At 46.0% G+C, this 14,587-nt stretch overlaps 1 protein-coding gene across 1 annotated transcript; it reads right to left on the bottom strand.

Moving 5' to 3' along the window:
* Positions 1–3,964: 3,964 nt before the first annotated feature.
* On the bottom strand, positions 3,965–4,351 carry LOC311328072 (histone H2A-like; the record flags this gene model as incomplete). Its single annotated transcript, XM_084461192.1, has 1 exon — positions 3,965–4,351. The coding sequence occupies one exon, from the start codon at positions 4,349–4,351 to the stop codon at positions 3,965–3,967; it is 387 nt and encodes a 128-aa protein (XP_084317318.1).
* Positions 4,352–14,587: the final 10,236 nt, after the last annotated feature.

Below are 14,587 nucleotides of genomic sequence, written 5' to 3'. Positions count from 1 at the left end.
AACCACATGTGAAATGTTCAAAATGAAAGATGTTTTTAGAGTTCTCCACCCAAATGCAACCGGTTTCACTCGTTTTGAAGCTAGGTACAAAACGAGGATAGACAGGGTTTATGTATCCGACAAGTTCAATGTACAAACGTATGGAACAGAGGCCTGGGTCAGTTCTGACCTATTGGCTGTACGGACCACGGTCAGCCTCCCAAGAGCAGGCCCCCGGCAGAACAGCTGGAAATGAAATGTGCACTGTCTGAAAAACACAAATGTGTTACAAAGTGTGAGAAATGAAATTCGAAGAGTGAAAGAATTAAGAGTTCTCACCGGCTCGGCTGTAGAGCTATGGGAGGAGATTAAGAGAAGCCTTAAAAGGCACCTTATTCTTCAATGTAAACTTTTAAATGAGAATCGAAATAAGGAGTATAATGATTTAATGAAAACATATATAGATATTAAATGTATAAGGAAACGCCTTTTGACCGAACATGATGAAAAGAAGCTTGAAGATGTTGAGACAAAGCTTGCAGTTTTTAATAATGAATATGTAAGTACAGTGAAAGTGCATGCAGGAGTAGAAGCAGATGACCCTTCAAACATTAATACGATCATACATAAATATAAGGAAAGAGTAGACCATAAATGTATCAAAGTACTTAGAAACAGAGATGGCAATATTGTCCATGATGATAAAGAAATCAGTCAGGTGATCATAGACAACTTCGAGGAAGTGTATGGGAATGTTAATGACAGCTCACAGGGTCCCGAGGACTTTCTATCGAAGGCATTGCTGGCAGGTGTCTGCGAAACTGCAGGGCTGCTGGGTCCCATAACCAGAGAGGAGATCATGTCTGCCATCTTACTTCTGAGCAGAGGTAAATCACCAGGTCCTGACGGCCTCCCAAGTGAGTTCTACCAGGCTTTCTCCGGGGAGCTTGTAGAAATGTTGGCTTTTACCTTCAATTAAGGAATTGCTACAAACCACATGCACAGTAGTTTTTACCAGGGCATTATTTCTCTGATCTTTAAAAAGGGTGATGAAAGTGATTTTAATAACTGGAGACAGATAACCTTAACGAACATAGATTATAAAATCTTTGCTAAAATAATGTTAAGAATAAGTAGTGTCCTACAACGAATCATAGAGTAGGAACAGACATGTGCAATAAAAGGTTGTCATGTGGGACAACCTGAGTAAAATCAGAGAAATGATAATGGCAGACAGGCAGATCAGGGCTTCTTCATTGTCGGGTTTGATCAGAAGAGAGCTTTTGACCTCATAAACCGGGAGTATGTATGGTGTGTCTTAAAAAAATATGGGTTCCCCGAAGTATTTATTGATATGATTAGACTATTGTATGCGAAGTCGCAGGTGGCCGTCAAGGTTAATGGGAGTCTTACTGATTTTATTGAGCTAAAGAAAGGACTGAAACAAGGGTGTCCTCTGAGCGCAGCGCTCTATGTTATAGCCATCAGCCCACTACTCAACAGAATAAAGAATGATAAAAGAATCAGAGGAGTTAAACCTTATAGGACAAGAGAGAGGGTGGCTGCCTATGCCGACGACGTGACTGTCTTCATAAAAAAATCAGAAGGAACTCGACATAGTGGGAGAACACTTTCATGAGTATGAGCAGGCTTCAGGAGCCAAGTTAAATGATAGCAAAACTGAGTGCATCTGGATAGGAGAGGAAAATAAAAAACCTAACCTGCTCATAGATGTAAAAGAAGAAATGAAAATATTAGGAATTTTATTCAGCAATAAGGATGTCATACACACAAATTGGCAGAGAAAAGAAAAAGAAATAGAAGAAGAGACTAACAAGTGGAGATTCAGGACAAGTACATACAACTCAAAAATACAGATTGTAAAGACTTTTATTATATCAAAACTACTTTTTTTAGCCAACATACTCCCACCACCTGCAACCACAATGCAAAAGATTAATAAAATGTGTGTTCGTTTTATATGGGGAAGCAACAGGGAAGTGGCAAAGAGAGCCCTGGTGTATAAGAGCACGGCACATGGTGGGCTCGGTGCTGTAGATGTTGGCCTGAAGCTGAACATAGCTTATTGTAGAAACATAGCAAAAGGAATACAAAATAAAGCATCATGGATAGGGCAAAGAGACCAGTGGAAACGAACAAGACGTAAACCAACCGTACCTGGCCACAAGGTGTCATATGCAGTCTTCGTAGACAAGTAGGCCTACGCCGGTCTAAATATTGATTGGTTCTCTCAAACTAGCAAAAGCATATATCAACAGATAAGTGACCACCTCTATGGGGGGATGGTATTGTATAAAGATTTAACAGAAGACCAAAGTAAACAATTAATCAAATACTTAAACTGTGATGATATATCTGGAGTCATGCGTGACACTATGTGGCTGACGGTAAACGGCAAACTACCCGTCAGAGAGGTGCTGAACTACCTCCCCTCAGTCAGGACAGTGGAGTGCCCAATGCCAACCTGTAAAGAAATAGAAACAATAGAACACCTTATAATAGAATGTGATAGAGCCAAATATGTATGGGAAAAAATGTATGATTTAGGTGTCAGTGCCTTGTGAGTGGAAAATGGTGTATGCCAATTTTGACAGCACCGACAACCATAAACTGTTTTATATATGTATCTGTATCACTGTTTTTAAACTATGGAAAACCCGGTGCAAAATGTCTATCGATGGCACCTTCATTGGCTCATGTATGGTTTTCAAACAGATCAAAACCGAACTCAAAAGGAGAAGGACCATTGATCAAAACAGGACACACCCGAGACTTAACTGGGCCACAATTGATCTGACCTGACTTGAATTGTTTATTGTTTTGTAATATTGTTTTGAATTGTAGGCCTGTTATTCAACTGGCTATTGCACAATGGCACTTTGGATTTTTAATCTGATTATTGTTGTTAAACTGTCAAGTATTGTATTTTTGTAATGTACTAAAATTATCAATAAAGCTCTTAACGTCATTCAGGGCAGGCTGTGGCTCAGTGGTAGAGTGGGTCGTCCAATGATCGTAGGGTCGGCGGTTCGAATCCCGCCTCCTCCTGTCCACATGTCGAAGTGTTCTTGGGCAAGACACTGAACCCCAAATTGCTTCCAATGAGCAGGTTAGCACCTTGCATGGCAGCTACCGCCATTGGTGTGTGAATGTGTGTGTGAATGGATGAATGAGAGGCCATTGTAAAATACAATGTAAAATACAAAAAATAAAAGCGCTATATTAGTGCAGTCCATTTACCATTTTCAAAGTAATTTGAAGGAAAACGTTGCAGTGGAGCCCTGGCTTTAGAGGCAAATTTATGTCAATTTAACCCGTGACCCGCCACCACCAAGTTTTTCTCTTGTTTACACACGTTTTCTGAAAGCATCCCTTATTTTCACTAAATTCTGAACACAAAATAATAATAATCAATAAATAAACACGAAATGTAAAATCCCTCAAATCTGCAAGATGAAACTGCCATCCAAACAAGGTAAATGTCTTCTCAAAATTGTATTGTGTTCATAAGATATTTCTGAGAACCAATTGAACACCAATATGGTGAGTGGGAAACACTAGAATGAAAACAAAAAGAAACTGAATGCCTTATCAGGAGAATTTACTAATCACAAATCATTTTTGTTCAATGTTACACTCGCTCTTGTAAAATAGGCCTGCTGTGTTACTTAAATAAATAAAAAAACGGCAAGAGAAGTATCCCCCCCCCCCCCCAAATACTGTAGCCTATAGCCTACATCACAGTAAACAACGGTGTGTAAAATGGCTTAATATAAAAATAACTGCTGGGTGAAGAATGACCCCATTAACTTGGAAGGCATGCTGCACACAGGTTAATGTGAAACAGTAGCTAAAGTTCATTGTTAGAGGATCGTAGAAGTACACATTGCGCTTTTTAAAAGATGCAAGTGGGTGGCTCTTAAAAGAGCCTTTGGGGTTGTCGGGAGACTTAACAGTAACGACTTTACTTGGCTTTGACAGCCTTCTCGGTCTTCTTGGGGAGAAGCACTGCCTGGATGTTGGGCAGCACGCCGCCCTGGGCAATCGTCACGCCTCCGAGTAGCTTGTTGAGCTCCTCGTCGTTGCGGACAGCCAGCTGAAGATGACGGGGAATGATACGAGTCTTCTTATTGTCGCGGGCAGCGTTGCCGGCCAACTCCAGGATTTCAGCAGTCAAGTACTCGAGCACAGCGGCAAGGTAGACCGGTGCGCCAGCTCCCACACGCACGGCATAGTTGCCCTTACGCAGAAGTCTGTGAACGCGGCCCACGGGAAACTGAAGACCGGCGCGGGATGATCGGGTCTTCGCCTTTGCCCTAGCTTTTCCTCCTGTTTTGCCTCTTCCACTCATCTTGATTACGTCAGTAATTCAGGGTTTACGACAGTATGATACTACGCTAATCGGAACACCGTTCTTTTATACCTTGCAGAAACGGGCGCCCATTGGCCACAGGGCCGTTGTCGTCTTATCCAATCGGAGCGGCACCCCCACCCCCTGCTCTATGTCGTGGAGTTCCGCCGAGGCTTGAAATTCCTGTGTTGTAGCATGTGCACAACAGTCCACGCAAGAAAAAATGCGCAGATGGCAGCAGTAAAAAAGACAAGAAAAAAAGGCAAATCTGTAAAAATAGATAATTATTGATGATAATAATAAAAGGCAGTCAGGTAGCCTACTTGTTGGTTCAGCTCAGAAGTCAGTCAGAAATGGCATAATTATACAATGACCTCATCCCCTGCAGTCGATGTCAGTACAAAAGAACGATAGTTACCTATTGTAACTCCAGTTCTATGAGTGGAGCGTAGCCTCATAGGGGGGCTTCGCTCCTAGTGGTTTACCCCGTTCCCTAGGCAACGCAGAATGAATTTGAATATTACAAATTGAACACATCTGTCAGCCAATCAGGTACAGGTGCATTACTCGCTAAAATGTATAAAAGAGAGCTAAACCCATCAAACTGCTCTATAAATATTTCAGCGAGCTAGAATGAGGGTCAGCAGGGCCCGAAGCCCTATGGGGCTACGCTCCACTCATAGAACTGGAGTTACAATAGGTAACTATCGTTCTATTTCTCGGAGCTTCGCCCCATAAGGAGGTTTCGCTCCTAGTGGTTTAGGCGGAGCGAGCGATGCCCTATGTACCCCTGCTGAGCCTGACATCCCGACGGGACATCAAACCCGGCATGGCTGAGGCCAAGGCGCCACAGTAACACAAGCATTATAACCTTACAATGCCATGATACACAGGCCCCGACCCACCCGCCACTATCAGTGCACTGAAGGGCGGGGTAAGAGATGCGCTGAGAAGGAGACTAGGTAGGGCGGCAGTTATGCATGGTAACTCTAGCCTACTATGTCCTTCACACAAGAAAAGAGCCATGGCCGTTACAATCTGCCATAGGGGGGCTTGGAGCAACTGGGGAACCAATCACCTCAAGGCAGCAGAGCTTGACCACAGCCTGGAGGAAGGAGGGAGCTGTTCATTTGCCCTGTAGGCTTGCACCACAGTCCTAAACTGGATGGGACAGCGCAGGGAGCCAGTGCTGAGAACGGAGTAGGGAAGTTGTGTGGAAGAGCATGGGGCTGTTGAACACCAGGTCAGCAGCAGCTTTCTCCAGGAGTCTGATGGCCCAACGCTGCAGGATGGCAGCAAGTAGGGAGTTACAGGAGTCCAGGCGGGAGAAGACAACAGCCTGGATGAGCACTAGCGCCGAATCACACTCAGATTTCTTTCCTAGCACAAAGTTTGTTAAAAGAGATGAGTATTAGTAAAGGCAAGGAGAATGATTATATCAGTGTACAATGAGCTATGATGGGGAACAATTACACTATTAATTTGATTTCCAGGCATGGCATATACATGGCATGCTTACTTGCAATGGTAATAATGCCTTCAGGTAATAACAATAACCATGCTTGATTAATTTTATGTATAATGTGGCAAATGCTATAGTAGCAGCAGCAAGCATCAGCCCACTATAGCTAAATAACGCCAGACAAGATTACAGACTGTAATCAATGTATGAACAATGTCACATTGAGCATGCTCAACATTATGTTAAAATTGAAATACATCTGAAACCTCCGAACGTAACTTTAGCATTAACTAACGTTAACTAAAGTTAACCCTAAGCCGTTAGCATTAGCTACCATTAGCATAGCTACCTAGCCTATCAATATAGTTGACGTTAATATAAATAAATGTAACATTAGATAATGTTAGCTAAGTTATTCAACATTGACCCACTTACCCTCTAGATCTTTTCCAATGATGTCCTAAAGTAACCACATGTCATGATCATTTGCATCATAGACATACATTCATATCTATGATTAGCATGATCATAGCAGCTTCATTGCTAAAAGCATAGCAAATGTTAGCCGACGTCATTACATATGACTTCCTATCCAATCAGAGGCAGAGTAGGGCGGGTCTTCCTATGGTGACGTGTCTTCCGCCGAGTTCGCAGGACTCATGAACGCACGCCCAGCGTCCCTGAGGCTCGTTCACAGCACATGTTTCAAATGGGCTCGATACAGGTATTGGTGGCTTCAAAAACAAAAAAAAACAATTGAAATAAAAGTTTATATTGATAAGATTGGTCTCTGATGCTGAATGATACCCAGAAAAATTTTGTTTTCCTTTTCTAGCCCTATCTATCATAATCCACAAACCATGGGAAATAAGGGTCTTGGGCCGCATGCCGTCACGTGACTTGCAATACCGAGCTTTGGCCACTACGTCAAATGGCTTCATGCGCCGGTGAGCAACTTTCATTGAAATGAATAGGCAGCCATTTTGAACGCCGTCTCCAGCTGCGTTCCGAATCGCATACTTCTACTACTTACTACCAGTACCTACTACAGCTGCCCTTAGAAAGTACGTACTTTGCAAGCAGTAGACATCCAATTGGGACATACTACTCTGTCATGACATTGCGCCCTGAAATCTGACGACATCTGTCGCAGTCCATAAAGCGACATTCGCCCACAGCTGTTTCGCAAGATTCGAAATGGTTGGCGCATTAAATCCCTTGCAGATGCACGAGAACGCCATTCGTCGAGCTCGCCAGAGACGCCAATACCGTCGGAGGACAAGAGCTCTCCTGTTGTTCCTTTGCAATGTATGTAGTTTGAACTGAATTGTACATTTTAACCTGATCAAGGTATTTATCCACGTCAGTAAAATTACATAATGCATTTCAGTCATTGTCATTCTATGTCCTGTCTGCATGTGAAGCAGCATCACATTTAACTTTGTAACGTTAGTGTAAACATTCTTGTCAATTCTGTTGTGAAACTTAGTTGACTGAACCTACATTTTACAAACTTTGATATGTGACAGTATATAATCAGATCATTGCAGTCGTAATGTAGTGTCCTTGTATCTCAAACTGGAAATAAACCATTCATGCAATTAAGTTAACTTTTTATTTCCCATTAATTTCACATTCAATCACCATACTCATATTCATAGGATGTCCACCCTACAACATATTGCCAGTTGAACCCCAATGCACCCATCCTGCAGCTCTACTTTGATGGCGTGTCCAACCTCCGCCCTGACCTCCGCCTGACAAGAGCATCCATAGCAGCACTCACAGGTGCCCTTACCCTGGAGGCTGAACATGGCTGGGAAAAAGAGCTGAAAGTCCTCATGTTCCTGTACTGGCTTGCCCATGCAGCCTCCTACAGGGTAGTCTCCAGGGCTTTCGGCATCCCCAAGACTACAGTCCACAGGACCATACACAAGGTCAGCTGGGCAGTGGTTGGGCTCCTGAAGAGGATCGTCCGCTTCCCTCAACCAGACCACATTGAGGAAGTGGGTGCTGGCTTTGCCCGGCTAGCGGGCTCTCCAGCATTTCGCGTGGCAGTCGGTGCCATCGACGGCTGCCACATACGAATCAAGCCCCCTGCAGAGAATGCAAACTGCTATTTCAACAGGAAGCTGTTCGCCTCCATCCAGCTCCAGGCTATCTGTGACCATCGTGGCAGGTTCATAGATGTGTTCTGTGGTTTCCCTGGGTCTGTCCACGATGCCCGTGTGCTGAAGAACAGTCCTGTCTATTCCCAGCAGCTCTACCCACCAGAGGGAAGATGCATCCTGGGTGATGGTGGCTACCCCTGCCTGACTGCCCCCATCCGTCTGATGACGCCCTACCGTGAGCCTGTCCAGAACGCTGTGCAGGCCAGGTACAACAAGAAGCTGTCCAGAGCCAGGGGCATCATAGAGCGTTCTTTTGGGATGATGAAGACCCGTTGGCGTTCCATTTTCTTCAAGTCCCTAGAAGTGAGCCACACTTTTGCACCTGTTGTCGTCACCTGCTGCACCATCCTTCACAACCTCTGCCTAGACAACGGCGACATTGTGGAGCCTGAGGAAGATGATGATGAGGCAGGAGAGAATGGCGATGGCCCAGAACCTGGAAACAGGGATGTGGAAGCAGGTGAAGGTATCAGAGATCTCCTGGCTGCAGCAGTGTCTGCACCACTTGACTGTGTTCCAGCTCTCCAAGAACACGATTACACGATCCAACATTAGGATACATAGCATCACACCTCATTGTTTCTTCACCAAAACCAAGCTTGATGGCTGTTAATTTGTTCTTCATTTTGTATTGTCACCCTCATTTTCCCAAGCTACCATTATGCATTATGTTTTGTTTAACACGTGTGATGTATAAATCCAATGATCAATCATAACTTGTGTATTGTGTACTGTGTAATCCACACATCACTTTGTCCCAGTTTCACCTGTAACTTTGAAGGAAAAAGTGTGGATGCTTTGAAAGACCATTTCAAGTCCAGTGGAGGCCAAGCTACCCCTGTCAGTCAACAATTATTCAACACTCAGGATACAGTATATTTGACTGATTGAGCTCTAAGAAAGCACAGGTTAGTTGGTCCAAACATTTAATGAAGCATTTTAAGCAAACAAATGAAGCTAATTAAATTAAACATGCTGCAACACAAGACAAACAAAACAAACAAAGCTAAATTATTATTTCTTGGCGAGTGCCTCCAGCAGTGCCAAAAAGTGGTCCTCCCGCCTCTCCTCTCTTGACCGAGACTCATCCTCTCTCCTCCTGGCCTCCTCGTCTCTTCTCTCCTCCCTTGTAAGTTTTATTAGTCAGGTGCACATCATACAGGTATAATATGCACTGGAATGCAATTGCTAGCTCCCAAATGTGCATAGTACAGTGAAAAATAGAAGTTATTAAGTAAAAGGCACTACAAATTTAAAATAGAGTAAAAATACAGCACAATCTTGTTATACTGAGGGAGACTGGAGTAGTCCACACCATCTTGTATTTGTCATACCTTGTTCTGGCTGCCTCCTCTCTCCTCCTGGCCTCCTCTTCTCTTCTCTCCTCTCTCCTCCTGCTCTCCTGGTACCTCTCCTCCTCCCTAGCCCTGGCCACCTCCTCTCTCCTCCTGGCCTCCTCTTCTCTTCTCTCCTCTCTCCTCCTGCTCTCCTGGTACCTCTCTTCCTCCCTAGCCCTGGCTGCCTCCTCTCTCCCCCTGGCCTCCTCATACCTTTGCCCCTCTAGTGCCTGCTGCCTTGCCTCTCTCTTCTCCATCTCTCCAAGGTACTCCAGTACCTGGCTACTGGACTGACCTCCCTCCCTCCTTCTCTTTCGCACAGGTACAGGACACTCGTCCTCCACAGGAATGGGATCAGACACAGAGGGAGTTGAGACTTCAACAGCCTCCTGGCTTGCTGATGAAATTAGCAATGGTGGGGTGATGGATGGCTTACTGCCCAATGCAGCATCCATCACCCCATACCATTTCCAGGAGGCTGCTGTTGACTCCCCTCCCTCTGTGCTGACCCCTGTTTTAGGACACTTTAAATCCTGCAAATTAGATGACAGGATTAGTTAATGACACTAAAGCATAGTAAATGGCTAATCGAAGGCATACACACAACACTGGTGACTGACTTTGTATTTTTGTTTGAGGTTCTCCCATTTCTTTTTAATGGTGGCTGGTGTCACCTTCCCCTCCAAGCCATGCTCGACCACAAACATCCTAAGGGGACAAGGAACATGCCCAGCAATGACAAATGTTCCTTTCATCACATTTAGTAAAATAGGGTCAAGTGTTACTCACTCAAACCCCTTTATCGCAGCATTCCTCTTCCCAGTGAACAGCTCCTCCTTCTCCATCCTCCACTGAATGAGTTGCTCAGTATGTTCATCTGTCCCTAACAAATTAATAATGTTTTCCAGTGAGACAAAGCAGTTGACTGACTAGTACTTCAACTACCTAGTTAACGTTAGCTAACTGACGTCCTGGATAGGCTTGTGCATTATCAGCAAACTATTTTCTGGTGAGCTGAATTGGTATGTCGTACGTTCTATTAATACATCCATGGTCGTACCTTACATAGCTAGCTATACTGACTTGGCTTGCATTCTGCATTTTGGCAAATTTGACAGAAGAGTGAGAGGTAACGTTGTTAACTTCAGTGCACCACAAAGCTAGCTAGCTAACTAGCTGGCTAGTTGATGTTACAGAAGTAAGTCACGCTAGTAGCTACCACTATAGATACCACTAGGCCACTGGCTGAGGTTATAGGTTTACATTTGCGCTCATTTATCCACTTAGCTTCGTGCAGCAATAGTATCTTTTGATGTTTCAATTATACACACAACACGAGTCGCTACAAATATGTAGTGACGTTACTGTACTTACACTTGAATGCGCTGCCGCTGCCGCTTGCGTCCGCCATCATTGCACATCTGTCTGTGCGCCGCAGGATTCATAATAAAGCCTCCAGCGCGACTCGCACGTGACGTAATTTCCGCTGCGCACAGGATTGTGGGTCAGAATAGGCAGAAAAGCCTGCTGGCTTGCATACTGCAAAATACGACCGGATGTAGTAGGACATCCTGGTATTTTTGCCATACTGCATGTGGCATACTATGTATTGGGACATACTACATCCTGTTTTGGCATACTATATAGTAGGGTAGTATACGATTCGGAGTTTATATTATACCTCCATGCACCAGACTGGTGCTCCACGGCTGCAGCCTCCCCCTTCTCAATCAATCAATCAATCAATCAATCAAAGCTTTATTTGTATAGCGCATTTCATACCCAGAGGCAACACAATGCGCTTTACAGAGAACAAGGGAGGTGGGCAGACATCCCACCCCTACATATTCCAGAGGGAAGCAAAAAAACAGTAATCACCCGGGGGCCAGATAAGTGAGCTGTAAAAATTCTTCTCTGACCCCTCTCAACGAGGCGATCGAGCAAGCTCCTGGAGTATGTTTGTCTACCGGCTAAGAACATTTATAAAGCAATAAATAACATTAAATTAAATTTTCAGAGTAAGAGAGGCTAATAACATCATAGGAGAGACATGGCAAACACTGGTGTATGTCTGTGTGTGCGTGAATGTGCCTGGGCCCAGATAGAGGCAGGGGTCAGGGGTAGGATCGGGGTAGGAAAAGGATACGGACCCGGGTTAGGGGAAGGGGATCTGAGCCCAGGACTGGTGTATGTCTGTGTGTGTGTGAGTGTGCCTAGGTCCAGGTAGAGGCAGGGGTCAGGGGTAGGGTGGGGGTAGGAAGAGGATACGGACCCGGGTTAGGGTGAGGGGAAGGGGGTACTGGGCGACTAGGGCGACAGTGGTCGCTCTGGTTGCATGCATCGCATCACCAGCTCCCAGGCAGCCAAGAGCTGCAGACGCCGAGGGGTGGGTCTTACATGTGTCACTCACATTATTGAAGATGTATTCTACTGCCATTCTGAGGTAACCTGATCTGCTATTGGTTGCTGCTTCGGCGATGTCGCTGCTAATTTGCATAAAGTTGAACTCTGCCCAACTTCAAATCTACGCTCAGATTACTGGTACCACGTCGCTCGCTGCCGCCGAGGCGTCCGTCGCCCTATGTCGCCAGCTTCCATTGAGAATGAATGGCAGCCGGCCGCTATCGTCTCCCAAGTCGCTCGCTGTGTGAGTGCACAGTTACAGATCACAGGCTTTGGAGTTACGGGCGTTTTATCCTCCACCGCAAGAGGACGGGGAGGATGCTCGCCTACACCGTCTGAGCCCCGTCCGTGTGTTGGCGCGGTATGTCAAGGCCACAGCGGCGGTGAGGTCCACGCATCCATGCTGGTTTGCTACGGCGCTGGCAAGGTTGGGTCACCTCTATCCAAGCAGCGCCTGTCCCGCTGGCTGTGTGAGGGAATCACAGCAGCCTATAAGGTGGCGGGCTGCCCTCTGCCTGGGAGGGTCAGAGCGCACTCCACTAGAGGAGAGGCTACGTCGGTGGCCTTTTTCATGGGGTTAGTGTGGAGGATATTTGTGTGGCGGCACATGGCTCTTGGTCGACGCCGTCGCCTTTTATCCGCTACTATATTTTGGATGTCCCGTCTGACTCGCTGGCTACATCTGTGCTGAGCACAGCTGTCAGGGGTGCGCGGCGGGACATGGAGTGATGGACTGATTGGGTGCTACTGGCCTTAGTGTTCAGTTCCATCAAGTGACCTGCCCTCAGGTTTTTCCTGGCAGGTGGATACGGCTGTTATCTCCACATCCCCTTTGGGTTATGTGTGGGATTGTTGTGGTCGTAATTTACTTGTGTGAAGGACATAGTAGGCTAGAGTTACCATGCGTAACTGCCGCCCTACCTAGTCTCCTTCTCAGCGCATCTCTTACCCCGCCCTTCAGTGCACTGATAGTGGCGGGTGGGTCGGGGCCTGTGTATCATGGCATTGTAAGGTTATAATGCTTGTGTTACTGTGGCGCCTTGGCCTCAGCCATGCCGGGTTTGACGTCCCGTCGGGATGTCAGGCTCAGCAGGGGTACATAGGGCATCGCTCGCTCCGCCTAAACCACTAGGAGCGAAACCTCCCTATGGGGCGAAGCTCCGCGAAATAGAACGATAGTTACCTATTGTAACTCCAGTTCTATGAGTGGAGTGTAGCCCCATAGGGCTTCAGGCCCTGCTGACCCTCATTCTAGCTCGCTGAAATATTTATATTTTGGGAGCAGTTTGATGGGTTTAGCTCTCTTTTATACATTTTAGCGAGTAAGGCACCTGTACCTGATTGGCTGACAGATGCGTTCAATTTTTAATATTCATATTCATTCTATACCCCATTCTGTGGGTAAACCACTAGGAGCGAAGCCCCCCTATGGGGCGAAGCTCCGCGAAATAGAACGATAGTTACCTATTGTTACTCCAGTTCTATGAGTTCTAACCCTCCCCCGGGTCCAACGAACCGTCAGAGTCCTCGGGTTCAGACACCTGGGAGGGGGCTGGATGACCGAACCGATCGCCGACAGCGCCTCTCCCCTCCTCCTCCTCCTCGTCCTCTCCCTCAGAACCGGACTCAGAACCGGACTCCGAACCGGAGGCTGCCATAGAGAGCGAGTCCACGGGGGTCAGAGGAACTTCCTCAGCAAAAAACGCAGCACGATACTGCCTCTCTACCAACGGCAGGAGGTAGCACGGCGTGCACGGGGGAGGCACAAGCAGACCATCCCTCGCATGCTGGGCCCCGAGGCAGACGAAGCACAAATCGTGCCAGTCCGTCTTCGGGTTGAGCTTCCGGCAGCAACACTGAGCCCTTAGAAGGGCTTTTGGTGGGGCTGGAATGTCTCCCAGTCCCGCCGCTTCCAGGTTGCTGACCGCTTTCTTCATACTTGTGGTAGATCTTCACACTCAGTCAATATTTCAGCTCGCTGAAATATTTTGGGAGCAGTTTGATGGGTTTAGCTCTCTTTTATACAGTTTAGAGAGTAAGGCACCTGTACCTGATTGGCTGTCAGATGCGTTCAATTTTTAATATTCATATTCAGTCTGCGTTGCCTAGGCAACGGGGTAAACCACTAGGAGCGAAGCCCCCCTATGGGGCGAAGCTCCGCGAAATAGAACTGCCGGACGATACGTCAAGTGTCGACGTCACCGAGCAGTCAGTGATCTGTCAAGTCATGGCGGACATCGAAGCGGTAGAAATTTGCCAAACTATATTAAAAGGTTACAGACTTTGTAGCAAAATGTGTCTGTGGGAAAAAAATATTTTATTACCCAGCTATCTTAGTTACACCAATATTTTGACAGCTTTGGGTGGTGTGTGTGTCGTATTTGTTAAGTTTGACAAATCTACGAAGCTTATAGCTAACGTTAGCTAACTAGCCATAGCCGAAGCCGGCTCTATGCTGGTTAGATTGTCTGGTTATATTCGTTATATTTGTTATGTTGACAACGTGCTCCACTAGATCACATGGGCTTGTTAATTCTGTTTTTGATATAGTTAATTACATTAAATTATTCAAGTAAAGTGACAAGAAAGCGATCTATCATTGTTTACACACACCATTATTTACCAAAACCATAGCAACGCTATTTCCCGGTCGTACTGCTGGACTGGGATTTGCCGGATGAGTTCAATTTTTTGAACGCATACGGACGTCCACCGGAGCGGAATTTTGTCTGCACCGCATCCCTCGGAGTCCTGTCGCATGCGGTCTGCGGACTCTCATAGGAAACGAATGACTTCCGGTCTTTTCAGAACCGTACCGCGGTAATTTTTCCGTAATAGTGTGAAGGCGGCTTTAGAGTTGCCA

This window comes from Borostomias antarcticus, assembly GCF_949987555.1.
Source record: "Borostomias antarcticus genome assembly, chromosome: 2".
Lineage (NCBI taxonomy): Eukaryota > Metazoa > Chordata > Actinopteri > Stomiiformes > Stomiidae > Borostomias > Borostomias antarcticus.
Note: the sequence above shows the minus strand (reverse complement) of the source record. Positions and strands in the feature narration are given on the sequence as shown.